This window comes from Drosophila miranda, chromosome 2, assembly GCF_003369915.1.
Source record: "Drosophila miranda strain MSH22 chromosome 2, D.miranda_PacBio2.1, whole genome shotgun sequence".
NCBI lineage: Eukaryota > Metazoa > Arthropoda > Insecta > Diptera > Drosophilidae > Drosophila > Drosophila miranda.
Window position 1 is genome coordinate 2,120,453 of NC_046675.1, and position 27,115 is coordinate 2,147,567.

At 46.1% G+C, this 27,115-nt stretch overlaps 7 protein-coding genes across 27 annotated transcripts in view; 4 read left to right on the plus strand and 3 right to left on the minus strand.

Moving 5' to 3' along the window:
* The first annotated feature begins 3,587 nt into the window (after window positions 1-3,587).
* Window positions 3,588-11,864, plus strand: LOC108156393 (protein TRC8 homolog). 6 transcript variants are annotated; one of them, XM_017287813.2, is made up of 8 exons: window positions 3,588-3,712; window positions 7,458-8,431; window positions 8,592-9,162; window positions 9,225-9,765; window positions 9,829-10,003; window positions 10,229-10,428; window positions 10,496-10,687; window positions 10,752-11,864. In XM_017287813.2, the coding sequence occupies exons 2-8, from the start codon at window positions 8,005-8,007 to the stop codon at window positions 11,058-11,060; spliced, it is 2,415 nt and encodes an 804-aa protein (XP_017143302.1). In that variant the 5' UTR covers window positions 3,588-3,712; window positions 7,458-8,004; the 3' UTR covers window positions 11,061-11,864. The 6 variants fall into 6 exon arrangements, with proteins under 6 accessions (XP_017143302.1, XP_017143301.1, XP_033244473.1 ...); XM_017287812.2 differs by lacking the exon at window positions 3,588-3,712 and adding an exon at window positions 5,674-5,932; XM_033388582.1 differs by lacking the exon at window positions 3,588-3,712 and adding an exon at window positions 5,674-5,932 and having other exon boundaries at window positions 10,244-10,428.
* Window positions 11,477-16,208, minus strand: LOC108156394 (F-box/LRR-repeat protein fbxl-1). 4 transcript variants are annotated; one of them, XM_017287821.2, is made up of 8 exons: window positions 15,891-16,208; window positions 15,550-15,809; window positions 14,760-14,995; window positions 13,521-13,845; window positions 12,846-13,464; window positions 12,614-12,781; window positions 12,343-12,546; window positions 11,477-12,279 (listed from the first exon to the last, which is right to left on the minus strand). In XM_017287821.2, the coding sequence occupies exons 3-8, from the start codon at window positions 14,838-14,840 to the stop codon at window positions 12,144-12,146; spliced, it is 1,533 nt and encodes a 510-aa protein (XP_017143310.1). In that variant the 5' UTR covers window positions 14,841-14,995; window positions 15,550-15,809; window positions 15,891-16,208; the 3' UTR covers window positions 11,477-12,143. The 4 variants fall into 4 exon arrangements, with proteins under 4 accessions (XP_017143310.1, XP_033244475.1, XP_017143309.1 ...); XM_033388584.1 differs by having other exon boundaries at window positions 15,887-16,208; XM_017287820.2 differs by having other exon boundaries at window positions 15,550-16,208.
* A 616-nt stretch (window positions 16,209-16,824) lies between these two features.
* On the plus strand, window positions 16,825-18,433 carry LOC108157183. 5 transcript variants are annotated; one of them, XM_017289111.2, is made up of 4 exons: window positions 16,825-16,884; window positions 17,167-17,505; window positions 17,696-17,763; window positions 17,839-18,433. In XM_017289111.2, the coding sequence occupies exons 2-4, from the start codon at window positions 17,180-17,182 to the stop codon at window positions 18,198-18,200; spliced, it is 756 nt and encodes a 251-aa protein (XP_017144600.1). In that variant the 5' UTR covers window positions 16,825-16,884; window positions 17,167-17,179; the 3' UTR covers window positions 18,201-18,433. The 5 variants fall into 5 exon arrangements, with proteins under 5 accessions (XP_017144600.1, XP_017144595.1, XP_017144596.1 ...); XM_017289106.2 differs by having other exon boundaries at window positions 16,837-17,043; XM_017289107.2 differs by having other exon boundaries at window positions 16,837-16,985.
* An 811-nt stretch (window positions 18,434-19,244) lies between these two features.
* LOC108155770 (signal peptidase complex subunit 1) lies at window positions 19,245-19,820 on the plus strand. The gene is made up of 3 exons (XM_017286822.2): window positions 19,245-19,360; window positions 19,420-19,566; window positions 19,624-19,820. The coding sequence occupies exons 1-3, from the start codon at window positions 19,337-19,339 to the stop codon at window positions 19,744-19,746; spliced, it is 294 nt and encodes a 97-aa protein (XP_017142311.1). The 5' UTR covers window positions 19,245-19,336; the 3' UTR covers window positions 19,747-19,820.
* LOC108155769 (DTW domain-containing protein 1) lies at window positions 19,753-20,827 on the minus strand. The gene has a single exon (XM_017286821.2). The coding sequence runs from the start codon at window positions 20,776-20,778 to the stop codon at window positions 19,807-19,809; it is 972 nt and encodes a 323-aa protein (XP_017142310.1). The 5' UTR covers window positions 20,779-20,827; the 3' UTR covers window positions 19,753-19,806.
* Window positions 20,828-20,904: 77 nt separating this feature from the next.
* On the plus strand, window positions 20,905-25,061 carry LOC108155768 (uncharacterized protein C2orf42 homolog). 2 transcript variants are annotated; one of them, XM_033388253.1, is made up of 5 exons: window positions 20,905-21,828; window positions 21,887-22,516; window positions 22,577-22,738; window positions 22,795-23,050; window positions 23,971-25,061. In XM_033388253.1, exons 1-4 carry the CDS (start codon window positions 20,932-20,934, stop codon window positions 23,047-23,049), a joined length of 1,944 nt encoding a protein of 647 aa, XP_033244144.1. In that variant the 5' UTR covers window positions 20,905-20,931; the 3' UTR covers window position 23,050; window positions 23,971-25,061. The 2 variants fall into 2 exon arrangements, with proteins under 2 accessions (XP_033244144.1, XP_017142309.1); XM_017286820.2 differs by having other exon boundaries at window positions 22,795-25,061.
* The window catches only part of LOC108155766 (tyrosine-protein phosphatase 99A), a 111,463-nt gene continuing 109,086 nt past the window's right edge, over window positions 24,739-27,115 (minus strand). For 5 of the 8 annotated variants that reach the window (XM_017286812.2, XM_033388252.1, XM_017286814.2 and 2 more), the window contains one exon: window positions 24,739-27,089. In XM_017286812.2, coding sequence (XP_017142301.1) covers window positions 26,021-27,089 — 1,069 coding nt within the window. In that variant the 3' untranslated portion in view covers window positions 24,739-26,020. The remainder of the gene's footprint in view (window positions 27,090-27,115) is intronic. The other 3 variants (XM_017286813.2, XM_017286816.2, XM_017286815.2) reach the window with 2 other exon arrangements.

Below are 27,115 nucleotides of genomic sequence, written 5' to 3' on the forward strand. Positions count from 1 at the left end.
ATACAAAAAAAAAAGAGTGCCAGAGCGGGAGGGACTGAGAGAGGGCCGGGCAGGGGCCGGGGCCGGAGACAAAAAGCCAGCATTCCCAAGCAGCTAAAACAAACCTGAACTCTTGTTGGCCAAGGCAGTGGCAGTGGCAGCAGAGAAAAACGAAATAGAGATGAATTTACAGCTACAAATCGCTTGATCAGTCAACATTTTAGCTACGTCTAATTGTCAGTCAGTCAACCACAGCCACAGACGGACATGGCATGGACAACCGACAACCGACAACCAACAACCGTCATCGACAACGAGAAACCAAGAGAGAGAGACAACGGCGACGACGACGGCGACGGCAAAAAGAGGCCCCAAAGTTGAATTTTTATTGTTGTCACAGCAATTTCAATTGGTTCGATGAGCATTCCAGCATAGCGGAGAGAAAGAAAGACGGCAACAGAAATCATCGACCAGAGAGAGAACAACAAAAACTGGCTTAGACGAGCCAGAGTCAGAGCCAGAGTCTTTGCTGACAAGACGTTGGAGACACAGCTCCATCATCGATATTATGTCGCTGGCAGACGATTAATGATTGCCAAGGTGAAGATCTCATCGGCATCGGCATCGGCCAGCAGTTTCTTATTGTGTACTGGTACAGATACGAGTATCTGTGTATCTGAGCTGGTCTTTGTCTTCTATCTGCAGCACTGCTCAATGTCAGTCATGGAGTCGGTTCGTCAGTCCGTTCGTCAGTGTCGCCAAGAGCCAAGTCGGGCTAAGGCCTAAGGCCTGGACAACGCAACTATATAGCAAACGTCTCTCTCCCCAACACTTGGTATTTATGCCAATTAGTATGAAATTTCTTACGTGCCCGCAGAAAGCAGACAGCAGCCAGCAGCCAGAAGCCAGAGATCCACAGATCCAGCATCAGAGCAGAGCCAAGACCCACTCCAGTTCCCAGTCCTCATCACAAACGATCGCATTGCCTGCCGTCTTCTACTGCCACTGCCAGTGGCACTGCTTCCGCTTAAACTGGTCCAGTTTTATTCCACGATTTCACCCTAACACAAAACCAACAGCAATCGCCGTGCCGTGCCGTCTCTTATTGTCTCTCCGCGGGCTTAGCGCCATTTTTGTCGCGCTTTTCAGCCTTCAGACTTTGGGCTAATCTGAGTGCTTAAATCGGCCCGGAGGCTAAAATATTTTGTATTTAATTTGCTGGCCGCCTGGTTTTTGGCAAATATGCGATACCCGATACCCTACACTCCAGGCACTGCCAGCAGTTAATCCCTCAACTCCAATTAAGTTTAACCAGTTACTTACTTGTGCTTCCACCCAAGCTGCCCGAATTAGACAAATTTCCATTACAATTTTCCGCCCAGTAGCAAGTGTGACTCGCACTCGCACTGGCACCTGCCTCGTTAGGCGGTGGCTGTAATTGAGCAATTATTCATTCAAATGGATTGCCAATTTCGCCAACAAGCCAACCAGACGACCAGCCGACCAGCCTACCAAAAGAGCTCCTAAATCCCCGGGACCGCCCCAATGTCCCAATGCCCCAAGAGGCAATTTGGCGGCAACGCATTGCCATCGAACTGCAATTGCGATTGCAATTATAAAACAATCACTTGTCGGGCTAGGCGGCTCCCGGTCGCCACCTTTAACGGCTCCCCATTATTTTCGTATTCCTTCCTTTTTTTCCAGCTCCAGTGGTTGTTTTTTTGTTGTTGTTGATTTGGGCGGTGGCGACGGCAACGGCGGCCACGCAAATTGTGCTTACTTAATAAGTCGTACAACCTGCTAATGTGAGCAATTTACCAAAGGAACGCGCTCCACCCGACTACCGGCTACCGGCTACCGGGTTGGGCAAACAGAACAGAACCGAACAGAACAGGCTTGAGGTGGCTCCTCTCTTCTGTGGCACTTCTTTGCAGTTTGTGGTCCTCGCGCATGCGCAACTGCGATTGCAATCAGCAGGAAGGCAGTGCCAGACTCAGACCCAGAGCCGCATCCACAGCCAGGAGGAGACAGAGCCCAGGTCCGATCCAGACCAGACCAGACCAGAGTGTGTGAGTGCGCACAATAAAAAGGTGCGAGCTTAAAGAATTTATGGGCCAGCCTTGGCCAAGTCGATAAGCCGAGAGCCGAGCAGTGCAGAGTCTCAGAAGTAAAACAAAGTCGCTGGGACAGCGCACCTAATTATTATAAATAAACCAATCGAACAATAAAGATCTGCTGGCCAACTTTCCACGAAATGTGCACAGTGGCCATAAGAACTTAATCGCAAATGAGATTCCAGGCCAAGCCGGGAAGGCCAAGCTCCTAGCCCGAGTACGACCAGGCCAGGACCAGTCCGCGAGTCGGACCAGAGGCCGAGACTGGCAACGCCATCGATAACACAATCGATGATGAGGCGGCGGCCCCGAGCCCCATCCACAGCCCCAGTTGGGGCTAACAAGCGTTTCTGTTCGGTTCGGTTCGGTTCGGGTCGCCTCGGTTTGATGAGGCAGCCAGTCGGCTGGATTAATCGCTGACATGGACCCATGGACGAGACGGCGATCGGCGATCGACGATCGAGAAGAGACCCAAAAAGTCCAGGCTTCGGGCCGCAGATAACGCTCTGACGTAGTTAAACATATTGTAATTGCTGCGCTGCCGTTTGCCGAAAACGGGTTTCCGTCTCCATCTCAAGCTCCAGCGCTGCCCGGCCCGGGCCGCGGTCCTCTGGTCATTGTTTTGGGACTGGCTTCTGTATCGGGCCTTAGCATCAGATTACCACTCTATGTGCAGACAAAGGCGCAGCAGCCAATAAATGGAAGGCGTCGTTGTCGTCCTCAACCTCGTCCCATCCCCAATCCCCAGTCCCCAGTCCCCAGTCCCCATCCTCGACCTCTTTGTCTGCTGACTGTGGCTGTTGTCGTTACGGCCTTTGATTTTTGTGGATCAGCTCTGCACAGTAGCCGTTCGATAATTTGCTATGGCATTCCAAGTGTATGTCTCCTTATCCCGCATGTCAATCAAGCTCCTAATTATTCTCCGAATGCAAAAGATAATTGGCCCTCGTTTTTGGGGTGCTACGGCCACGGCCACGACCATGGCTAAATCAATTTCACTATAAAATACGAGACGAGACAGTTCTGCAGAGGCAATTATGACAAACCGGAATCTGAATTGCGAATATGGAGCAAGATCATCCAATTAAATCGGAAAGGAATAAGAATAAGAAGAGGGATCGCAGCAAGGATTCATCTTCAATGCAATCTTCGATCGATCCATCTTTTCGGAAGCAGTATTGCTGCAATGTAAGATTGGAAACAGTTAATGTGAGTAATTCATTGTAGCTTAAAGAACTAACCTCGTATATTTCCTATCTCCCGATAGCTGCTCCGCCGATTTCCCGTAGGAGATTGGAGCTGGCTCTTCTGATCACTACTGCTGTCCCATTCACAAGTGATCCGCAATCGTCCCAACATTGTGTTTGCTTAACTCTTATCATCTATAAAACACTTACCTCACAAACGCCTTTGTCTAGCAATCACAATCAGTTAGCCTTATCTGTCATATTGACTTTAAAAAATTCGCTGTTTTGACCGAGTTTCAGCCGAACCATAAACATTTCATTTCCCCTTGCAATTTGTTTAGAGAAGATCATGGGTCGCAGTACTAGTTTATTTTTAGGTCACGCAAAATACTGAAATATGAATCCTAAAGTGAACACCTTTTGAAGATATTCGTGAGTATTACCAGCTATTACCATCCTGAAGATGCACATTCTCCCATCGTCAGTTCCCTTCACCACTTATTGATACCTGGCAAAAGTGCAGTTCAAGGGTATATTATTTTGATCAAGTGCGGTCTGTGCGTCTGTCCTTGAAGCAATAGATGCATTAGATGCTTTTGAAGTACCTCAATGAGTTGTGGCTGAATTCATAGGTATTCTTATAGTCTCTAGAAAACTCTAGACTTGCCGTCCGTGGTCCGTGGGTATCACCAACAGCAGCCCCATCGGCAGCAGCGTTAACGGCAGCTAATTCATTTGGCGTCCCAGCAGGTTTCCAGTTGCCGCCACCGACAGCCACGTCTTGGCTATCTATGAGTGGTAATCATGCTGGGAACGCATTGCACTGGTTCGCTTCACGTGTTCATATGTAGGTCCGTGTCCAGGTCTAGGTCCTTCCAATTCGCCTCCGAGTGCTGTCCGGGCATAGCTTTAAGTGTAATGAAATCACACATAGAGACAGTCGGGGGGAAGATGGAATTGGATTGGGAATGGGTAGGGGTACGGGGCACGGGGCACGGGGTACGGGGTACGAGGTAGTGCGGGACGACATCGAGACCATCGACACTTTGTACGTTGTTGTGTAAAACGATTGGCGCGTTAATCAACGTACAAATTTCCGACTTATATGGCCGGCGAATTAAATCGTTCCCCCGAGATCACCAGCCGGGCCAGAGCGGCCAGCCAGCCAGCCAGTCAGCCAGTCAGCCTGGTCAGCTGTCTTGGCCGGACACTGACAGCTGCCGATTAGAACTGGAGCGATAAATTATACAATTGCCATGCGTGAGACCTGAAGATCGCCAGCTTCCAGCTTCCAGCATCGAGCATCCAGCTCCAAAGAGAGAGGGTTTCGTTTCCATTGCAGTGGCAGTGGCAGTGGCAGTTGCAGTTGCAGGTCCATATCGAGGTCCCCCGGCTCATCGCCAATGACAATTACACTGATTATATTAAATATATGAGGCCCATATTTGGGGCCACTGCCACCGCCACTGCCATGCTGTGTGCCATGGGAGTGTTAACAGTGTTCGCCTCTGCCCGATCCCGATACCGAGCCCCGAGCCATCGTAATTTGTGCAATTTGCTGGCCCGTCAAATCGGTCGACGTTGCCCCCAAAACTCGTGAAAACTATGCAAATTAGACCAGGCCCAGGACCAGGCCAAGGAACAGAAATGGTTATCAGCCAAGAAGGAGTCGTCACATAAGAAAGATGACTATTAGATGCTCTAACATCAAATGCTCCTTGAGCCTACCCTCTTTCCTTTTCCTGACTTCTATTTGGAGCCAAACTTAAGGAAAATCCGCAATACCCTTCACTTTCTTCTAAGGCGAAACAAAATCCAGAAAACATGCATTCCCCGACTTGGTTGTTGTTTTTTATGACCTGTGCAGTTTGTTTAAAATTCTTGTGGCGGTGGCGCGGCATGAAAAATCAATTATGTTAGTTGAACTTTTTGAGCTAAACGCTAAACAATTGCGCATAATTACGAGCGTTGGGCACACACTTTGGGGGCACTTGGGGGCACTTGGCGGGCACTTGGTGGGGGGGGGGGGGGCCAGATCCGACTGCATTGCCGTTGCCGTTGCCTCAATTTGTGCATTTGCATACGGGTCGGGGCGAGGAGCTATGCGAGTGGGTTTAGGGTTTTGTGCCACAAACAAGAAAGAACAACAATTAAAGTTCAAAATGGCAAAAGTTAATGACCGAACAATTGAGGAAATTCACGTAAACCACTCTATGGGTCTGCGGTCAGGGATTGGCAGGGAATTGGGAATGGGTACGAGACGATTAAATGCCAAGCTCGAGGGTTTTGTTTGAAAGAATGTGGAAATTCTGTTTTCTGTAAAGCATTCGACCAGCAGGCGCCGTCCCAAAAGTCCAATATATAAATCTTTATATCTAGTTTACTTTTTAATTTTAATTTTGGGTACTACTCCACAAAGCATTCACCAGTCTTGACCTCGAGTTTTTCTCCGAACCCAACAGAAAAATTCAAAATTTAATTTTCCCGCGCGCAACTTCTCAAATCAGCTGTGCCCGCAGTCACAACGCAACACTGGTCAAGCCACTGTACGATAGCTCGCACGTTAGTTGCACATATCGAAAGAACAGAAGAAAACAGGAGTAGTACAGTGGAAAAACTCACTCGAAATTGCACTCAAAACAGCTCTCGCAGGTAAAGTTCGGCCAAGAACGTACGTATAAAAATAAATAATATTTTCCATATCGATATATCAACTAGTGACTGGGTGTCGCTTTTCACTCAAAGAATCACTCAAGAGAGCGTACGAGAGGCTCCGCTCTCACTCTCTGAACCGGTTAACTTCGCTCTCAATGAGTGACAATCCATTTTCTTCGACCTTTTTTGCTAAAACCCTTTTTTAAACAAAATCCAAGAAATGCAATTATTCAAATTATGCAAATCAAGTAGGAAATAGATTCACCAATGGTATAAAATTAAGTGGGCATGGCTAAATGTTCTATTTAGCTGAGAATATTCGACGGAAGAAAGAATAACCAAGAATTAGTCGTCATAACCGGTTGACAACAATGAGTCCCATTCCATTCACACATACCCTGGGGGAAATGGATGTTATAGAATTGTGAATATGTTTGTCATCCCAGGCAAAAACAATTTATTTTCAATATATTATTCATTATTTCAACGATATTTTAAAGCTTATTGTCTGCTTGTAGGGACCAAGAATAGGTATCAGGATCGAGATATATATACAAAACACTCATCATATACATGAATATGTCTAAAAAATGTCAATTTGAGAAAGGTCTTTATTAGTTGCGTTTTATCTTCATATTAATATTTATAATATCATATAATATTAACCAAATAGGGTATACAAAGGACTATACTAAGGCTTACACCCAACATAGCGATTGTTTTTTTGTTGAACTTTTTCGTTTAAACCTTTTTTTACAATAAATACAATAAAAGCAAGGATTAAAAACTATCCAATCTTGTAGAAAATTTATTCATCAATGGGATAAAACTCTGTGGGCATTACTGAAAGATTTAGTTTGTCCCCATTATTCAATGCAATATCAAAATTGAGCAATTTCCTATTTCGCTACTTGTTTTTTGTTTGACTTATTTTGCTAAAACCTCTTTTTACGCAAAATTCAATAAAAACAAGTGCTTAAAATAAGCCAGTCAAGTTGAGAATAGTTTAATTAATCGGATATAATTATGTGGGCATGGCTAAATGTTCTATCTAGCCAGTAATATTCAGCGGAATATAAAAATCGAGGAATATGGTTTCCAATCCTTGACGGAGAACGATTAACCTATTATAAGCCAAGGGGGTATTTCAATTTTCCACTGAAAATAATGCAATTTGAATCATTTTAGCGCAGTTCAGCGGAATAATATCGTGGTTTTTTTAAGTTCATAGTAGAGATGGCGTGAATCCTCAAGAAGAATTTACAATCAGTAATATTTTCCGCCATTCACCTCAAGTAGGTGAACTATTTAAATAGAGGGGGCTTTAGTGGGAATCCGATAGAACCGAATATCGACATACAAGTGCACGGTTGCATTTACCAATATTTTGCAATTAAGTAAAAATACAAGAAAATAAACAATAAATAATAATAATAATAATAAAATAAATTAAACAAAACGTTTGTTGTACTACAATAAATTAATTTGGTTGTTTTTTGGCAACATTTTTTTTATTTTCTAGAGGAGAAAAACAAAGTTTAAAGTTCGTACGAGTCGAAAAATCGAGGCAAAACCAAACGCAAAACACATATTTGCAAAGGTAATTGTTGGTCCGCGAGCGAGGGACCGAACAGCGAACGAAAACACCCAACGAGCAGCAATATTTGTGCTACAAAATCCGAGAGCTGAATCGAAGGAAAAACCTTTAACGTTACCACCTGCCTCTGCACCCCCTTCCTTCCAATACTTCTCACCAGTGCATACACACCAACACATACATACACACGGACACACACACCTGTGCAGCTATTCTTTTTGCGAAATCCAAGACGAAACCCAGACAGCAGTTAGAGCAACAGAGATCCACGTAGAAACCAGCAAAGCAAACAGCAATCAGCTCCAAATGCGTGTGCCATCGCTTGGGGGAAGGTAGATAAATTGAAAATTGGAATCGCCGCCGATCAACGAACGCGTCGAAGGGACGGGTGGACGGACGGGGCCGATTAGTGCTGTGTCACGTCGCATCAGCCACAAACGCTGCCGAGCAGACGAACAGACAAGCCATAGTCATGTCCATGCGCACTAAGGTTTTGGGCCTGGTGGATGTGATGATGCGGGTGCCGCCCGTGCTGGTCATCGATGAGATACTGAAGATTGGCATGGGCCTGCCCACACGATTCTATCCGGAGACCAATCCGCCCCAGTCGCCGGTCGCCGAGGATGTGGGTTTTCTAGCCGATGCAGATACACCGGGAGCCGCAGCCGATGCATTCGCCGCCCTCAAGGCATTCTTCGGATTGAGCGATGCTGCCCAAAGCCCCGTGATCCCCACCGCCAGCCCACTCGAACAGTCCATCGATAATGCCTCCAAATCGGCGATGAAGGACGGGATGCTCAGCACCGGCTTCAACATGCTCATGACCGAGCTGTCACACGACGAGACGCTATCGGATGTCCTCAGCATAACGACGGTCAAATTCATGATATGCCTATTCGGTAAGTGGGCCTAAGGCACCTGCCCCCTGCCACCGGGTGGTGGGTTCTCCAGTACTAAGGGTCGTTTGCCCAGAACACCTTATCGCTCGTACTTTGAACCCGTCCGCACCTCGGGCGTATAAAAAATACCAATGTTTATTTATTGATTTGATTGCTTCAGGTTTCCTATCCGCCGCTTGCATTTTCATGCTCTGGACGCGGCACCTGGTGATGGTGTACATGTTTCTCACTTCCCTCGGACTCACGTTCCTCTCCTACTGGTCAAATGTGAGCGCCCTGGCGCTCATGGAGCGGAGTCCCTGCATACTGGAGGACCTGATATCGCTCAAAACGACGAGATTACTGGACTCGGGCGGGGTGATCATGTCGCTGGCGCCGCACGTCATGGCGCAGTGGTTCATGGGCATGCTCTTCGCGTACATACACCTAGGACCGAGATACGAACTGCTGCAGAAGTCGATGCCCATTATATTCACTAGTCCCATTCTGGTTGCCATGCTGCCGCTGCCACCGCACGTGGTAGAACACCTGCCCGTGATAGCCGGCACCACGCCCATTATCCTCACGCTGGTCACGATGGTGTACAGCTCCATGGAGGCCAGTCGAACGGTGTACAATGGCTACCAATACGTCATGAACTTTGTCACCAACTTTGGCCTTTCCGCTTTGATCGAGAACGAGTGGCAGCGACTGAATGTGCCCAATGTCTTGCGTGTGTTCTGGACAATCCGGTAAGGTCGGAACTTCCGATAAACGCTCGTTTTGTCTAATGAGGATCAATCCTCCTTTGCAGAATCATTCAGGGAGGCTATGCCCTGGCCGTCGCCGATTCCAATGAGCCCTTCCAATTGTTTCCGGCAATCGAGAAGCTCCTGGTCGATGGCTGCGAGACACTGACTGCCGTACTGGGCATGACGGGGGTGATATCCATGATCTGCCACTACATTGGCCGAGGCTTTCAGTGGTTTTTGATGACCTACGACAACGACGAGGAGAAATCGTTGGGCACCGTCTCTGCGGTGCTCTTCTACATCCTAGCCCTGCAGACTGGACTCACATCTCTGTCGCCGGAGAAGCGATTTGTGCGCTTGTGTCGAAACCTATGTCTTCTGATGACCGCCCTGCTGCACTTCTTGCACAACATCGTCTCGCCCATACTGATGTCGCTGAGTGCGGCTCGAAATCCGTCACGCAAACGCCACGTGCGAGCCCTCACCGTCTGCGCATTCCTCATTGTGACGCCCGTTTCATTGTTGTACTACTTGTGGCTGCAGCGCTCCATCTCCACATGGCTGTTGGCAGTCACCGCCTTCTCAGTGGAGGTGATCGTCAAGGTTTGTATTCGAAACGATTAGCGCTCTGCCATTGCATTGACTACGAAATGATTGCCCCTGCAGGTGCTCGTCTCGCTGGCCACGTACACGCTGTTCTTGGTGGACGCCCGCCGGCAGTTCTTCTGGGAGAAGCTTGATGACTATCTGTACTATGTGCGTGCCTTTGGCAATTCCGTGGAGTTCTGCTTCGGCATTCTACTGTTCATCAACGGCGCCTGGATACTGATCTTCGAGTCGGGTAAGTAGCACCAGCTGCGCGGAGATGAATCTCCAATTACATTGACACATGAGCAAATGAATCCATCCATCCATCCGATTGGGGGTTTTTTTTATAAATTTGAGTTGTGTATCAGTTTTATCATTTTGTCCTAGTCCTGGTTCTTGGTATAGCTTTTTTGTTACGTGTGTGCATGTAATCTTTTTATTTGGTTGATTTTGTGTATCGATAACTATAACTTGATAGCCCAAAATGCTACAGGCGGCGCCATCAGAGCTATCATGATGTGCATCCACGCCTATTTCAATATCTGGTGCGAGGCCCGAGCTGGCTGGTCGGTGTTCATGAAGCGACGTTCGGCCGTGCACAAGATCTCGTCCCTACCGGAGGCAACGCCGGCCCAGCTCCAAGCGTTCGACGATGTTTGCGCCATTTGCTACCAGGTGGTTGTTTTTTTTATTCAAACTCCAGAATCCTGCTGTGATTACTCATGACTGCTTTCCCGCCATTTAGGAAATGTACTCGGCCAAGATCACGCGCTGCCGCCACTTCTTCCACGGCGTTTGCCTACGCAAATGGCTGTATGTCCAGGATCGCTGCCCCCTATGCCATGAGATAATGATGTACACTGAGAAGGCCGAGGAGAATGTGCCGGAGCCTGAGCCAGCGGAGGCTGAGCAAGCAGAGTACCTGTATCCCCGAGACGTAATTGTTCTTTGCTTCTCAGCGAAATAGATCACGGTGTTAATTCTTTGATTTTTCGGCACAGGATGCGAACAACGCTGGGGCCACGGGCCGCTTACCAGAGAGGGCCATCGCTGCCGATGCGACGGAGGCTTCCACAGCTGCCTCCACCTCGAATGCCGCAACGGAATCAGCGGCAGTTATTTCCGAGGCAGCAGCCGCTGCTGCCGAGGCACGATCCGCTTCGGTCTCCGCCAGCAGCAGCAATGCCAGCTTCATCACAGCTTCCAACCAGCCCCCAACACCGTCGGCCACGTCGGCGGCGGCTGCTGTGGCCACCGCGGCGGCCAGCAATACGACGCACATCTTCCGGGTTATCCAGGAACAGGAGTGAGCGATGAGGGATTGATCGGATCGGGATTGCTCGCGTACCTTCTATCTGTCTATCAATCAATCTATATATATATCTACCACTTGATTGTTCTGTGTGTTAGTGTACTTATGTAAAAATGCGAATCTGTCTAGTGAAGAAGGGCTTCTTCATACGTTTAAAGCAATCTATTCCTATAACACCCAACACACACACACACACACACACATACACAAACACAAACAAGCACGCACGCACCTTCGATCCTCATAGGCACACACGACATAAACATATACACATATATACATATATAAACAAATACAGCCATGCTTAATTAAATTATATACCATGCATATAATAGAGCGCTGATCGAGACGAAATTTGAACCAGAGATCTATGTACGTTAAGTTTATGGTAAAAGTTGATCCAAAAATGTTGAAACACACAAAAAAACGTTAGACCTAAGTTCTGCAGCGGATGAAAGAGTGTAAAAAACAAAAGAAAACAAAACAACAAACAAAAAAAAAGATCAGTAAACAAATAACATGTATGTGGGGAAGTCTGAAAATGATTTAATCAAGTTACCAAGTAAAGTTAGTTAAAAGCGCGAGAGAAGAGAGCGAAGAGAGAAAGAAAGAAGCGAGAATCAGCACAGAGAACGTTTGAGGGAAACGCAAAACTTACGTTGTATAATTTTGTAATGTAAAAAGAATGTTGAATAAGCCAATCCTTTGTTCTTGTTTTTATTTAAATTACCTATGTACGTTTATTTAGATTTAATTTAATCAAACGAAAGAAGCGGAAAATACAGAAAACAACAAAACACGATATAATGTAAGAGACACACACAGAAACGATTGTAAAGCCTTTTGACTAGAGACATGTTTTGGGGATCCTCTCCATCTCCATCTACCATCTGTATTCCCAAAGGATCCGGTAGGTAACATTTAAACACAAACTGCAGTACAGTACGTTTTAGAGCTATAAAATGGATGGATGGTGGTAGCGAGGACCAGGACAAAAAAGAATTAACATTGAAGAAGCAAACAGTTCGAGAGAGAACTCTTGTTAAACGCACTGTATGTATCAGCTCCTCTTCACTGGACCTTAGTTAAAGATCAAATCATTGTAGTTGCGCAGCAGATGATAAGGAGACACCCGGCAGCAGGTGGTAGTACGCACTACAGTGATGCGATCGGCGCGCTCAAAGTTGGCCTTGACCGTCTCATAGTAGCGGCCATCGCTGTGGACAGAAGGAGTGGGATGAGAGGCTTTCAGGAGGTCAAGACAAGACCCTGAGACTCACCTGAGGACCATGCAGCGCAGCTTGAGGCACTTGACGCGCAGAATATCGATGGCCTTTTGGCTCTTGTCGGAGAAGCGGAGATTGTCAGGATCCCAGCGCAGCTCGAGACGCTCCAGGTTGCCGCAGTTGGAGGCAATGGTATCCATAAGCTGGTCCACATGGATATTCACGCCGAGCTTCTCCGCCGTTCCCATGACAACGATTCTGGAAGGTAAACCAAAGCACGAGGCCCTGTATTTCTTTAACTGGATGGATATAGAGATTTGCTTACTTGCAGTTGCCCAGCAGCGGCAGGATGCTCATCCACAGCTGATCCGTGATGTGTGGCATGCCCGAGAGGCAGCAGGCACTGAGCTGGTGTCCGTGACGCTGCAGGAACTTCAGCAAGCCTTCATCGGTGATGTTATCCGAGGAGTCCAAGTCCAGAGAAATGAGAGGTCTAACATATGGAAACATCACCTGAGTATCGTAAACAACAACTACATATTTCGATTCCACTTTACCTCGTATTTCCCGACTCCATCCACAGCTTGAGCACGCTGTCGTTGAAGCCATTGATCTGTCCAGCGGAGAGGAACTTCAGGCTGGGTATACGCGTCAGCATGTCCACCAGGCATTCAGTCGAGAGATCCGTGGCCGTGATATCCAGCTCCTGGAGGGCGCACTTGTCCCACTCCGCCTGCATCACAAACTCCGACTTGAGGCTGGTGCCATTCATGAGCAGGCAGGTCAGACGCTTGGATCGCTGGATGAGCGTCTTGAGGGTGGATCCGGTGACCTTGTTGCAAAAGTTGACGGCCAGGCACTCCAGCTGGATGCAGTTGGAGCTGAAGGCATCGATGTGGGAGTCGTCGATGAAGTTGATTCCGTACAGGTTGATCACACGCAGATTGGGCGTCGCCGACTTGAGCTTGTGCACATTGATGACCTCGTAGATCTCCTCCTCGTCCTCCTCGCACTTCTCGTAGCTGCCAATCAGGTGGAGCACCTCCAGGCCATTGATGAAGTTGTATATCTTTCGCATGAAGCCCTCCATGAAGATAACCTCCGAGAGGCAGATGCACATATAGCGCAGCTTTGTTGGGAAGGTCTGCATCTCGCTGAAATCGTGGAGCTGCATGGCTACAAGGAGCACCATTAGATGGATAGGCCAATCCCTCGCCACTCGTTGTACCTACCCGTGGAGAAGTCCAGCAGCATGTGCGTCAGATTGGGGCACTTGCCGGACAGCTCGTGGAGCACCGTGTGAGTGATCAGCTCGATGGGCAGTTCGATGTACCGCAGCGTCGGCCCGAATCTCACTGAAATCAGCTGGAGAAGCATCTCCAGGGAGCCCACATGTAGACCCGACACCTCCGGCCTGAGGGACACATTCTTCCAGAGGCGCGTATCATAGGCAATCTGACGCCAGCGACGACAGATACGAGCCAGGCGACAGATCTCGCGGTGCGACAGATACGAGAAGATGTGCAGCAGCACCTTGTCGGGCAGTTTCTCGATGGTCTGTCACAGGGTTGGTATAGAAAATAATTATTTAGTTATTTCAATAATCACCTCTCTCTATATGTCTTTTTCTCAACCTAATTACACTAGACAACAAACTTTTCACTCAGAGAGCAAGCTGAAGAAGTTTCGGTTCTTAAGGCTATGCACAGACACAGCTTCATTTATAATATAAAGAAAAAACTTCCAGAAGAGGGCGAAATAGTGTCAGTTTTGTTGCACAGTGTTACTATAGATATAGAAAGAGCATATGGCAAAGTGTTCCCCAAACTCGTTGTACCGTATCGGCAAAGGGACTGCGAACTGTGCCATCGGACAGATAGACTTGGGATGCCTCGACGGCCAGCTGACCCCAGATATCCGTGGATATATCCATTGCTCAGGTATGTCTCGTATATAGATCTCTGATCCGTATATAGGCACTGATTTGGAAGGCACTTGCTTATATAAAATATATGCGTAGATGAACACTGCGTGGTCTGGTGTGCCCTGTCTGGTGCGAGTCCGTCGGACCGAGCTACTTTCGCGCTACTGCGAGAAGGCATCAGAATCGGAATCGAAATCTCCAAAAGAGTCGCCAGGCAATCGGCTCAAGAGAACCGCCGCCACCACCAGCGGATTCCTATTTATAGATGAGTGCTAGTAACGATCACAACAGAGCCAGTGCCAGTGCCAGAGCCAGTGCCAGAGAGAGGAGCATTTGACTCAGCCGAAACAGCTGTTGCTCTGGCGAGGACGCCCCCCAGGCATCACCCAGTTACCCACTCACGCACTCAACCACCCAGATCTCGCTGCAGACGAGTACATAGGAATGCGTTTGTTTGGGGTCTGCCAATTCTCTATATACGACGAGTAGATCTTCTATATACAATCGATCGGCTTGTTTTGTTTTGTTTAATGACACCGTCACTCACCAGTCGCGTTTTTACCACCGTATCATCGCGTCCAATAGCTTGGGCTGATGTTTGCGCTGCCAAAACATTCCAATTATCCATCGGGTTAACTTTACGTCACTTTACGTGTCTCCGGGAAACTGTCTGCGTGTGGGGGTGGTATGTGTTTCTGATTCCGGATCTATGTCTGGCTCTATATCGATGCACTATATACAGGCGGGCGCCGGTTTGTGTCGGTGGTGTCTTGGTATATGCGTCTATAAGTAGCCATAGCATTCATTCATAAGTTTAGCAAAAATATACATACATATTTTATTTTGAAGAAACACTCAATGTGGCTTCTAGAAATGGTGGGTTTAATTATGAATAAAGATTTGGAGTTTAAATATTAACTGCTACGTCTCCAAGCAGTATATATAGAGACCTGTTTGCTCACACTGCTTGCAGACAGCTCTTTTGCATGCGATCAACTGCTTGGCGACTGCTTGTTTTCCAACACTAAATATGTAAGCTTTCTCTGACGCACTGCTCAACGTTTATCTGAATGAAGATGTGATTGGAAGTTAAGGAAACTTTTCTAAGAAGCCACTTTGACTGTTCTCAAGCCCAGGGTTTCTCTCATGCATGAAACATACTCTAACTTACTAAAAGCTATGATTCTATGTCTATCTAGTGGGTCAAACACTTATTCTACGGTTTAGAAAGACACATAGTTACCCATTATGTTAAATGACTAAACAAATTTGTTAGACACTCTATAAATAAACGAATATTAAGCAAAACAGAAACAGGCATTAAATTAATTAATTACTTTTTGTTCTGCCTCAATTTTCAGTCAGCAGCTCATCAAATTAGAGAATCTTCCGAGCACTGCACTCAAAAATGGCAAAAGCCCAATTATGCAAATTTCTTGTTCTTTTCTCAATATTTTTTGTTTCTTATTTGAGAATACACGTCAAAATTTGTTGTACCCTTTGGGCAGGGGTCTATTTATAGGAAGTTTCGCTGGCTCTGCACGAGATTCCTCGCGGCTGCAGTTCAGCAATCAGCGCGAATGCAATTTCGTAACGTCTGCAACAATGGGGAATTACTTGGCAATTTGCAATTGTGTTTTCACTTTTGTTGTTGATTGACAAATTGTTGATTACTGACAAATTGGCTGCGGGAATCCGTACGATACTCCAATTTCGGTATTTACATTGAGACTTGTTCCGAGTAGTGGACAGCTCCACAAGTCTCTGGCAACTGAGAAAATTCAGGCGTCCGCGGAAAATGGTTTTTGCCAAAATAAACCTGGTCGAATCGGCTGCCTCGTTGGGGCAATGCAGGAGATGGAGGAACGCTCCGCTCACAGAACATGGCGAGTGCAGGCGTCATTTGTTGCAGCCGGCCGATTCGTACATGTTTTGGTTGGCGCCTGGCCGACGGCCAGGTAATGGAAGGGGGTGAGGGAAGGAGAGTTATAGCGCTGCAAAGTAAACATTTTTACTGATATAACAAAAATTTTAACGTATCCTAACTGACGATCTGCAAAGTCAGATATAGCATTGCTGTGTGTGTGGAAACTGAACACTATCAAATTCTAGTGTCATCGTCTGAAAAACAATTTTTTTGTTTATTTCCTTGCTGCGCAGCTAGATTTACGAATATGAATGGGGAACGGTTAACCCATTGTCGACCAGTGGGTATTAAAATACTCTAAACGAAAATAATGAATCTCGAAGAATTTTAGTGCAGTTTAGGTGAAATATAACGTGGTCTTTTCTTAAGCAAAGGGTTGGGACGGACCTACAAGAGTATTTATTATTTGTGTTATTAATATTCCCGCGGTTTAACTACAGTTTCCATCCCGTTTAAATAGAGGGGGGTTAAGTGGGCTAAGTTCGTTTTTTCATCGGCTCTCTCTCTCCGAGGAACGATAAGCGTAGGTGTGACCACCAGTGCTGCCCATTACGCGATTTTCCCGTCAGATCTGGCTTTTTTTAAAGATCAGACACCATTACTCACGGTTTTTATGTTTGAATATTTTCACCTTAGAAACAGCTTTTTTTTGCTTAAAGGTTGGCATCACTGGTGACTACAGTGCGCCTGTGTAAGTGTATGTGTCAGCGTTCTAAGCCAGAAACGCAGCTATTTTGGCCCAAAGTTGAGTGAGAATTTGAAGAAAAAGACCACACAAAAAACATCTGAAAAGCTATAATATCCAGCTGCAAAGCCCACTGAAAAGTAATTTGAGGAACAAGTTGGGTAACAAGTTTGTTTGTTTATATTGTGGTACAGTGCGCGTTTCAGAAAGTTTGATTGTGTGAGTGTCGTGTGACGCCCCAGAGAGCGAGAGAGAGAGAGAGAGTGAGACGTCGTATAAACAAATTTAATTGACAGTAAAAGTGTTCTTGAATCAATTGAAATTTGCTTAATCCACCATCAGGCCCAGACCCAAGATGTCGTACTCAGCGGAGCGTGCGCTCTCCTATCTCTATCCCTTTACGATCGTGTCCTCTGTGATCTGCTGCATTACCTCGGCGGTGGCTTGGTCCCACTGGCGCTACGTCCTGAACGCCTGTCCGGACACGAACTGCGGCTGCGTGCTGCACAGCCGGAGCACCTACAACAGTTTTGAGGGAGGGAACATCGCCTACTGCCACTATGCCACCTATGGACTGCTACTGCCCCTGATCTTCGCTGTGGTGCTGGGAATCTACCATGGCTATCGGATCTGCATCGGGAAGGGTCAGCGCAAATCGGGCCACGCAACCATTCGACAGCGGTGAGTGGTCTAATTCGAGTGTGTCTGGGGGTCAAGTGGGTTAATCGGCGGCAATAGCTCGCCCCACACTCCGCTAATTAGGTCTTATGCTAATGGAAGCCCCGCAGATGCTTCCTCCTGGCGTATGACTAACGCAGAGAATTTGATACTTTTTCAATTAGTTTCTTAAAATGTCGTTTCCCCTACACAGATCCGGCGACATGATTGTGGTCACCACCGAGTCCGAATTGACGCCCGATGGTCTCTCCCCCTACTACTGTGAGTAGTTCACCAATGATTCACTAACGTTATCCTAACAAGAACTCGTCCTCTTAATTTCGTTTCACTTTTTAGGGCTTCCTGCCACTGTCATTTCGCTGATCATGGCCATCTATCAGCTGATCTACGCCTCCGTATTTACGGACGGATTCGAGGTGACCTGCAAGCAGTACCGCGAGTCCCTGCTGAAGGAGATCCAGGGAGTGGGCAACATTGTTCCCGTGCTCAAGTCGCGTCTGTCGTGCGCAGCCATATTCGACTTCATGGACTTCCTGGTGGAGAGTATATCCTACGAGCGGCGTCGCTATGGACGCATCAACACCGCTGCTTGTCTTTACTTCACCTTGATCTTTGCCTGGCTGGCCGTCTTCTCCTGGCTGTCCATATGTGTGATCAATATTGTCCACCTTCGACGCACTCGGGCTGCCAGGGTCTGAGGAGTAGGACCAAACAGCAGATTCCACAGCGATCAACATGACGCAAAATAAATGAACGGAGCCATTTCCAACGCACATTCGCCTTATATTTAAACATAGTTTTACCCAAACGCCACTTATTTATTAGTTCGAAACATACTCCAACGTCCACGGCTCAAGCCGCCATTAACAAATTGTACAAATAATTGTATCAACCAGTATATATTAAAATCATTACAACATTTTATATCTTACTTGAATCGACTTTTTACTGATTGTTTAATGTTATCCATTATTCATCAAATCTGCCAGATACATACAGGTTTGCCGTCCCCTTGTCGATTAAGGAATTAACGCAATATAGTACAACCATTTTTTTCATTAAGTCTTCAAAGACAACGGCGAAACAAGGCAATCTTTGAGCGAGGTCGACAATGGACATACATATGTACTTATTAAGCAGCTCCTCTCTTCTACCGACTTTTGCTACATATGTAAACGGACTCGAAGCCCTTAGTTGGGATTAATTGTACTATATAAATGTCGGAGCTAATGCTAAATTCTATGCCAGCAATTCCCAGTCCATAAAGTATTTCATTAAGGTTTGTCTATTGTTCTATTGTTGGTATCAGGATCGGATATATACATGCAAGATACCAATCATATTCGTGAATATGTCTAAAACATATCAATTTGAGAAAAGGTCAATATTAATTACGTTTTATCTTCATATGTATCATATTAATTTAACAAAATAGGGTATACAAAGGCCTATACACGCATCATGTCTTCAAATACCAGCAACATTGCGACTGTTTTGTTTATTCAACTATTTTGTTTAAACCCTGTTTAAGTTAAAATACAATAAAAGCGAGGACTAAAAACTTGCCAATCAAGTAGAGAATTTATTCATCAATCGTATAAAATTGTCTGGGCATGGCTAAATGTGCTATATATCTAGTAATATGCGACGGAATATCAGAAACAAGGAATATGTAAAGCAGAACTTGAATTAGTCAGTAAATTTACGGTATATTTTAAAAATATTTTAGTATATTTCTGACGGTCACACTGCTCTCCAGCTCTAATGCTGACGTGCCGTTCCGAATTTGTTTACGTGAAAAATTTAAAATTTGAGGATAAAATCTAATACAACAATGCTGGATATACCAACACATATGGTGGGTTCACAAGGCAGAGAATTTGTACACTTTTACTTAACTATCTCCGCCCTGTGCAGGACTTTGTGGGCCAAGGGAAGGCTGAGCGGTGGTCTCGTCTCATCATCACATTCTTCGGCGTCGTAGGCCTGATCTACGGAGCGATTGTGCAGCAGTTCTCTCAGACGGTCTATGTGCTCGGCGTGGGCTTCCTGCTGTCCTCACTGGTAAGCCGTTGGCCTACAATATCTACGGTATTAGGTGCGCTAATCAAACCACTTCAGATCACCATTCCTCCATGGCCCTTCTATCGCAAAAATCCGGTGAAATGGCAGAAGCCGGTCATCACAGACCCCAAGCCACAGAATGGCGACTCCAGCGACGAGGGCAAGAAGAAAAAGAAATAAGAATTCCAAACTAACATAACATTAACGTGTATTTATGTCCTACAATAAACTCTTCTCATACTATATCGGACGTCGATACGATATCAGATCGTTGTGGTCATAGTACTTGTGTATGAGATCATACATGTTGGCAAAGAAGTACAAGAGATTGTCGTACTGTCCGTTGTAGGGCGACTCCCGCTCAACATCCTCCGAGGGGGCCTCTCGTGTCAGAGGCGCCGCCAGCTGATGAAAGCCCTCTGTTATCTCCAGGTTGTCTAGCCCTCGGTAGGCGGAATTGAGACCCCAGGCATTGACGTGGACTTCGAGTACAAACTGATGGATCGCCTCGATGGTGGCCAGGTACCATCGCGGGCTTCCACGCTGATGGCGCCAGAACTGCGACAGGCGATTCTGGAGGACCACCGTGCGCAGGCCTCGGACACGCTCGTCCGCGTATATGCCGCGGCTCTGGTTCCAGGTGCTGTCAATAAAGACTGCCCGGCGGACGGGCAGGTTCCCATAAGTATAGCTGCGCTTAGACGTGGTCTCTGGTTGGTCCTCCAAAACCTCAATCTCATCCACTCGACGGCGTAGCATTGTGCCCATGTGATGTCCTTTGGGCAGGCCATAGTTATCGTCGATCTTCAGCTGGACGTTTCGCTCGAATAGCTGTGGCACTGTGAGACTCTTGGCGCTGGGGAAGATGAGCACCACGTCCTCCTCCAGGCGGTAGTCGGGAATATCGGGATAAGTGTGAATCCGCACGTGCTCCGGCGCCAGCACGGCAGCATGTACGGCCGTGCTCTTTCCATCGATTTCCTTCTTGTGCTTGATGATGTCAATCTGCAGCGGCAGCCCCAAACGCGGCAACAGCTTCTCCAGCTCCTCCACCGGAATGTGACAGCTATAGCAGAAAAACTTCCGCGAGCGATTGCAGAGCCGGCAAACGTGGCGTCCCTCGATGGAGTCCAGCATACTGTGGTCCGCAATACGCATGTGGACAAAAGGATATTTCCGGGGCCTAGTCTGGGCCTCCACGGGGTGTGACATGGTCTGGGATTCCCGATTCCCACAAAATAAATAGGGGCTAATATTATTAATAGCAACCAGCTGTTTTTGACCAGGGATGCAGTTCACGCGAAAAACATATGCGAGGGGAGCACCCTTAATGTTTTTAAATTATTAAAAAAAAGCCGTGAAGATATGAAAATAAGCCATCGCACCTTGCGCGGGGTCCGCCAGTGCACCAGCTGTGGAGCCATCAATGGCAATCGCGCCCAGCTGTGTAGCAACGCCGCCTGTCCGCAGAACAAGAATGTGCTCGATGCGGTTTCTCTGATCTCCCTCCGCGCCGGGTCAACGGTCTGTTCGTTGCGGGAACAGTCTGCCGTGGCCAAGGTGCGAGAGACGCCCAGGAATTTCGTGGTCATCCAGGATGTGACTTTGTCCCTACAGCCGAATGCGGCTGTGGTATCCAGCAAGGCCATCTGCCATGTGGAGGCCTGCAGGAGCGCCGGCGACATCGATTGCCAGCATGTGAAGGCCTGCCGGGAGCTCGGATCGGCTATGCCCAGGGCTCAGGTGTACAAGGTGTCGCGGGAGGTGCTTTGGAATCTGAACATCGGGCAGGAGCAGAAGCAACAGCTCTGGCAGCAGTACAAGTGGGCCGAGGACCAGGAACAGCTGCCGGCAGTGCAGCGTCTGAATGCCACAACCTTCGCGGTAAAGTGCGAGCGCTCTGATTTGTTTCCGACTGCCAGGCTCCATGTGACGGCCCTGGCCAATGGAGTGTCCCCTAAGAAGGGCACCTATGCCTGTGCCTGCCGCAAGCTGAAGATAATCGTGGAGCCAGACAACTCGCTGGTCATGCAGGACGAGATTTGCGACCACTTGCTGCTGGTTCTGGCCGGCATACTCAGCTCACCGCAGGGCAAACGGGTCTATGGCAACTTCACCAGCAGTCTAAAGACATTTTGGATGCCATCCAGGCTGGAGACGCCGTTGGGCGAGGGCACACAGGAGGATTTACGTCTCGGCCTGAGCATGGTCGATGAGTTCGACCCACAGGTGGATATTCTTGTCTTTGGCGATCATCTTGATGTGAGTACAGGCGTAGCAAGACCATAATGAATATCGAATGAATGTTTCTTCTGTTCAGCTGCCATTGCCAGACCTGTCCGATGGCGCCTTTAACTTGGACAGCATGCAGGCGGCCCCGACCAGCCACAGCACCAGCAACAGTAGCAGTGCCCTGATCCACTATGCCAACGATTCGCAGCTCCTGTCCAACTGCGATGTGCTCGCCGAGCCCGAGGAGCAGCATATCGAGCTGACGGACTGCAATATCGAGCTGATGGATCAGTACCAGCCCACGGATCAGATCGATCTGGACATCGAGCTGCCCATGTTCAGTGGGCCCTACAACATACTTACCGCCCCGCCCATTTATTCGGACACGCCAGCCGTGGTCACCGAACAACTGCCACAGATTGAGCTGTCCACGATAGCGGTGGTCAAGAAGACTCCCCTCAAAGCAACGGAAATCGTCGGCGAGGTGAAAACCCGCAAGCAGCCTCCTCTTCCGGCCAAGCGCGATTTGATTGTGAACAGGCCGTCATCACCGGCCAACAACAGTCTATGTGTGGATGCGGATGTGCAGCCTGCACTGGCCTACTCCGCTTGGCTGGACCATGTGATAGAGCTACTCAATGATTGCCTCGAGCCAGAATGCACACCCGAGCCAGGGCTCTCGACCCGCTCCGTCCACCAGAGCTTTCATGTGCACAAGGTAATCTGGATTTCTCGAATCAATCTTATTCTGATGCTGCTCTCTTCTGGCTTTTTCTAGGAGACTTTTTCGCACTTTTGCAAAAGCTTCAGTGCTGGCATAAAGAGGCGTCCCCTCCACGAGGTCTCTCTGATTGAGTCGGGAAAATACAAGGGACTGACCGAATACATTTGGAACTTCACGGCTAGCCAAACGGTTAAGCGCATCTTTAGCACCTCCAATGTGGGTAAATACAATGCCATCTGCAGTGCTCTGATGTAGATATTTGCCTTCCGTAGATTCAACTGCAGCTGTCGCGGTCCTTTGAGCGTCATGCCGATGGTCACTTCTTGGCATATGTGCGGCCTCCCTGCGAGCAACAGGCCCAGGCACAGTTCAAAAAGCGTCAAATTTATACCAGACTGAATCTGTGGATGGCCAAGATTCTGTTGGAGCGCGGTATTCGGTTGTCCTGGACCCCGGATGTGCTGCCCCGAAGCCACTTCGGTCTCATGACTGTGGACTTCACGGTGGAAACACGTTCGCCCAGCTAATGTTAGTTGCAATCTGATGTTCTTTATTTTTACGCTTTATCATTATCTGTATCTTTTATCATTAGTTTTATAATCTTCCTCTGCATCAATTTCAACTTTTTCATTGACTTACGATTAGCTTAAGTGTACATACATATATTCATACATATATATCATTAGTTTTGTATATCGCAAGACATACATATGTATAAACCGACAATGCCTCGATACGATTTCCGTTTATCCTTCTTGATGCGCCACTACAAGCTTTGGGAAAGGTCCCTTCTATGGCTCTTACTGTGGGGGGGCATGGGCATGGGCATTCCTTAAAATCTACGGTCTGCCTTTGGATAAGGGGTAGTATTCATCATCTATATGCTTAGCTCTAAAATCGTGGGCATGCTTACTTAAGTTCTCGCTACATTCAGCTCTTTCTTACGAATCTTTTGGATTTTTGTATAAGTTTTGTTGTTTATTTTGTGGTTTTTGTATTTAATTTATTTACGCTTAACTTTGACATTCATCACATTTATAAATTGCATAACACCGTCAATTAGATAATCTGTTGTGGTTTTTAATTTTTAATTTGTTTAGTTTTGTCTTTTGTGAAGGTAGTTTAGTCGCGGAAAGGTTTCCATTTGCTCGAAAAGTGTGTGCAATTTCGTTAAGTTTTTTTTTTTTTGGATTTTTCTTTTGCTCCTTCACAATGCTGTAGACGAAGCTTTTTCTTTGGCTGTCATGTACATAACGCATGCAATACATCAATATGTACATATACCACCATATACCATATACCATATACCATATACCATACATACATATATAAATATCCATCTATAGTTTTATCGTACTACTATTCGTGTGTTTAACAGTTAAAATGCGTAGTTCCTCAAGTTTTGGTATCGTAATCGAAATATTATGATTCTTGTTGTTATATTACAGATGAAGCATTTGTTACCATTGCCGTTGTCAGTATGAGAATTTACAAGCTGTTCTAACGTAAATCGTGTATCGTGTATCTTAACTATGTCGGTCTAGTGCCTAAGAAACAGAATCTCACAAAAATTGGTCATTATTTGGTTAATATGTAGAGCGATCTATACGGTGTCAGGGTGACAAATGATTGGGGCAGCACTGATCTCACTTCGGTAAGATCCAGATTGAAAGTAGAAACGTTGAAGGTGTCCCCCCGCTAGCCTCAATCAAAGCCCACACTCCTCAGGTAGTCTAACTACCATTCGATCGGGGGCGGAGGACACATGGGTAATTCTAGGGGAGAACTGAAATACATTCATTCATTTACATAATCAGTATACATGCTTATTCAAGTTAAAGTGTACAAAAAACCAGTCTTTAAAACATTTTTATCCTTTCTCTTCCTTTTTGTGATCAATATTTTACACTAAAATGTAAAAATATATCCTAGTTCTTGTTGCTCTCTACTTGCTTTGTGGGGGCTGCGTGTGTGTCTACAGAACCTTTCCATTCACTAGATCGGATCAGATAGTTTTCGGATGCGCCACACAGCATATTTATGGCAATTCAGAGTGCAGACATTAAAGATAAGACTAAATTTATCCGTATCCGGGGCTAACTTTTAAGAACTGTACAGATTAATATTACGTTACGCTGTGAGCCAACACTTGTTTCGGGCCTATCAATACGGTAACTCCCTGTGCACTAAATGAAGAATGAAACAATATTTCCGTGTGAATTTCGTCATTCAATTGTGGCTTTCGTTTTGTTCACATAGATCGTATATTTTAATAATACTTTGCTTGCGTTTATTTTTAGTTTTACATTTAGTTTATCTCGGTTTGCTTTTGTTTTTACAATATTTATAGCTTAAGGAGGCTTAAAATTAGTTGATTTCTTCCAGCAGTTCTTTGCCTAAGTTCTATTTACACTTTATTATTTATCTTAACGTGATGCTCTTGTGCTTGGTGCCTTCCGTAGGGAGTGAGAATTGATTTGCATCTGCATTTTGTTGCTCTTGGGATTTACAGTGATGTGTGGCTGATGTGCTCCGTGCAGAGGTGCGCTTGGTTAATCTGTATACTTGCCAATAATTCGTTTTCTTGCCTACTAAATTCGCAATTAATTTTTAGCTAAGGTTTTGCTTTCGTTTTTTTTTTTTTGGGTATGGAAAAACAGGTTAGAAAAAATGTTGTAAAGAGAGAAAACAGAAAAATTTGTTCGCTAACAGATACTAGGACGGACACTGAATCAATTTGAAATGCAAAAAGTGCTTCATCAACGCGGACATTAACAAATAAGTATTACTTTAATAGGAGCTTTAATGGGAGCTTAAAAGATCATGGCACAAGTGTGTGCAGCATTAACCTGCATTAACGAATCACTATTATAATTAATTAATTATGTATATACTCGTATGTACCTGTATCTATGCATTAATGTATGTAGTGTATAAACTCGTAAATGATGAGACAATTATTGGTTTTACTATAGTAGTTCTACTCGTTCACTTTGTGCATTTCTCTACGTTTTCATTTCAATTTGTTCGCATTGCAATTGTAATTGCAGTTGCTTTATTTTGATCGCTTTGATTGAAACTATTTTCCTTTACTTTTGTTGTTGACTTTTTGTGGGTTTTTGTTTTTCTTGTGACTAAATGTATATATAAAATATTTATCGTAAAAACTTCCTGTAAATCTAGTGTACACAACATATAAAGAGCAGGGGGAAATAATTTAAATAGTTCGTAGAGTATACATTTGGAAAGTTAAACAACTAAAATACGAATAAATTAGGATAATAAAACATGAGCTTAATATGCGAATGAATAATTTATGGACAATGCGCTAGACGCTTTGCTTTCGACGACTTAAATGTTAATAAATACATTCCTATGTATACATACATACATACGTAATTGTATAGTTTTTGTTAATTTAAAATATATATATTTAAACATTTATAAAATGATTTTATCTCCTAATCGCCGTCTGCTGTTGTAAATTTTATCTTTAGTTTAACCTACAATATCTAAGTTTTGAGCATCTGTCGCTGCTGCAGTTGTGACATTGTTGTTCATCGTTGTTGCGATTGTTGTTGTTGAGTCAGGCGTTGTTGTTGGAGTCAGCAGTTCACCAGCCACCGAATTGGCGTTGTGATTATGATGATGCATGTTGTATTGTTGTTGCAGTTGCGTTTGTTGTTGCATCAGTGCCAGCATTTGTTGTTGTTGATGTTGTTCAAAGTTCAGATCATCGAGCATCGGCGTCAGTTCATTGTTCACCAGATGAGCAGCATTATTAGTAACAGGATGGAAATTGGCATTAGTATGGGCTAGATTTGTTGGGGATGCAGTGGGGATGATGTTTGGTGTTGGTGTTGATGTTGGTGTTGGTGTTGCAGTGCCTGTTGTTGCAGTGCCACTCGGACTGGGCATATCTCGCTGGGATGGTGATGGTGGTGACTGGAGTTGGAGTTGGACTGTTGGTGGTGACGGAGATGGAGATATTGGTGGTGGTGGTGTGGTGGTATTGGATGTTGGAACAACTGTGGGCGGTAACAATGATGAGATGGGCAAGAGGCTGGGATTAGTATTGGAGGGTGTATTGGATGCTGTCTCATTTAGTTCACTATGACTACGAGTGGTCTGTATTTGTGTTTGTGGTTGTGGCTGTGGCTGTGCTTGTGCGAGTGCTAGTGGCTGCTGCTGTTGCAGCTGTAGCTGCAACTGTTGCTGCTGCTGATGTTGTTGGTATTGCTGTTGCTGCAGCAGCTGCTGCTGCTGGAGTATGATATGCTGGGGAACATTACCATTGCTGCATATTTTGCTATAGAGATCCGGCGTGGCCGTTGTCACATCCTCGAATTCAGTGCGTAGCGCCGTGCGCTTCAGCAGATTCAAATTGCCAGGCAAAAATGAAAGTATATTGTAGATGACGCGTATGTCCTCGCTGGATGTCCACACCCCGGGCCGCTTATTGTGATACAGCTTGGCATACTGATAGACATTCGCCGTGCTGCAGTATTCCATCTCAATGGCCAGCGATGAGATGGCACAGAACGTGCACGCCTGCGCTCCACCGTACCTACAATTGCAAATAACAATATTACA

Bases quoted from the DNA above. Each gene is read 5' to 3' on its own strand.
- LOC108156393 (XM_017287813.2), top strand. From the start codon at position 8,005: ATGTCCATGCGCACTAAGGTTTTGGGCCTGGTGGATGTGATGATGCGG. The intron at 8,432-8,591 runs GTAAGTGGGCCT...TGATTGCTTCAG, and splicing joins ATTCATGATATGCCTATTCG to GTTTCCTATCCGCCGCTTGC. The intron at 10,004-10,228 runs GTAAGTAGCACC...ATAACTTGATAG, and splicing joins GATACTGATCTTCGAGTCGG to CCCAAAATGCTACAGGCGGC.
- LOC108156394 (XM_017287819.2), bottom strand. From the start codon at position 14,221: ATGGATATATCCACGGATATCTGGGGTCAGCTGGCCGTCGAGGCATCC. The intron at 12,782-12,845 runs GTAAAGTGGAAT...TCCATATGTTAG, and splicing joins ATGGAGTCGGGAAATACGAG to ACCTCTCATTTCTCTGGACT. The intron at 12,547-12,613 runs GTAAGCAAATCT...TTTACCTTCCAG, and splicing joins CCGCTGCTGGGCAACTGCAA to AATCGTTGTCATGGGAACGG.
- LOC108157183 (XM_017289111.2), top strand. From the start codon at position 17,180: ATGTCGTACTCAGCGGAGCGTGCGCTCTCCTATCTCTATCCCTTTACG. The intron at 17,506-17,695 runs GTGAGTGGTCTA...TCCCCTACACAG, and splicing joins CACGCAACCATTCGACAGCG to ATCCGGCGACATGATTGTGG. The intron at 17,764-17,838 runs GTGAGTAGTTCA...TTCACTTTTTAG, and splicing joins TGGTCTCTCCCCCTACTACT to GGCTTCCTGCCACTGTCATT.
- LOC108155770 (XM_017286822.2), top strand. From the start codon at position 19,337: ATGCTGGATATACCAACACATATG. The intron at 19,361-19,419 runs GTGGGTTCACAA...CGCCCTGTGCAG, and splicing joins TGGATATACCAACACATATG to GACTTTGTGGGCCAAGGGAA. The intron at 19,567-19,623 runs GTAAGCCGTTGG...AAACCACTTCAG, and splicing joins GCTTCCTGCTGTCCTCACTG to ATCACCATTCCTCCATGGCC.
- LOC108155769 (XM_017286821.2), bottom strand. From the start codon at position 20,778: ATGTCACACCCCGTGGAGGCCCAGACTAGGCCCCGGAAATATCCTTTT.
- LOC108155768 (XM_017286820.2), top strand. From the start codon at position 20,932: ATGAAAATAAGCCATCGCACCTTGCGCGGGGTCCGCCAGTGCACCAGC. The intron at 21,829-21,886 runs GTGAGTACAGGC...TCTTCTGTTCAG, and splicing joins TCTTTGGCGATCATCTTGAT to CTGCCATTGCCAGACCTGTC. The intron at 22,517-22,576 runs GTAATCTGGATT...GGCTTTTTCTAG, and splicing joins AGAGCTTTCATGTGCACAAG to GAGACTTTTTCGCACTTTTG.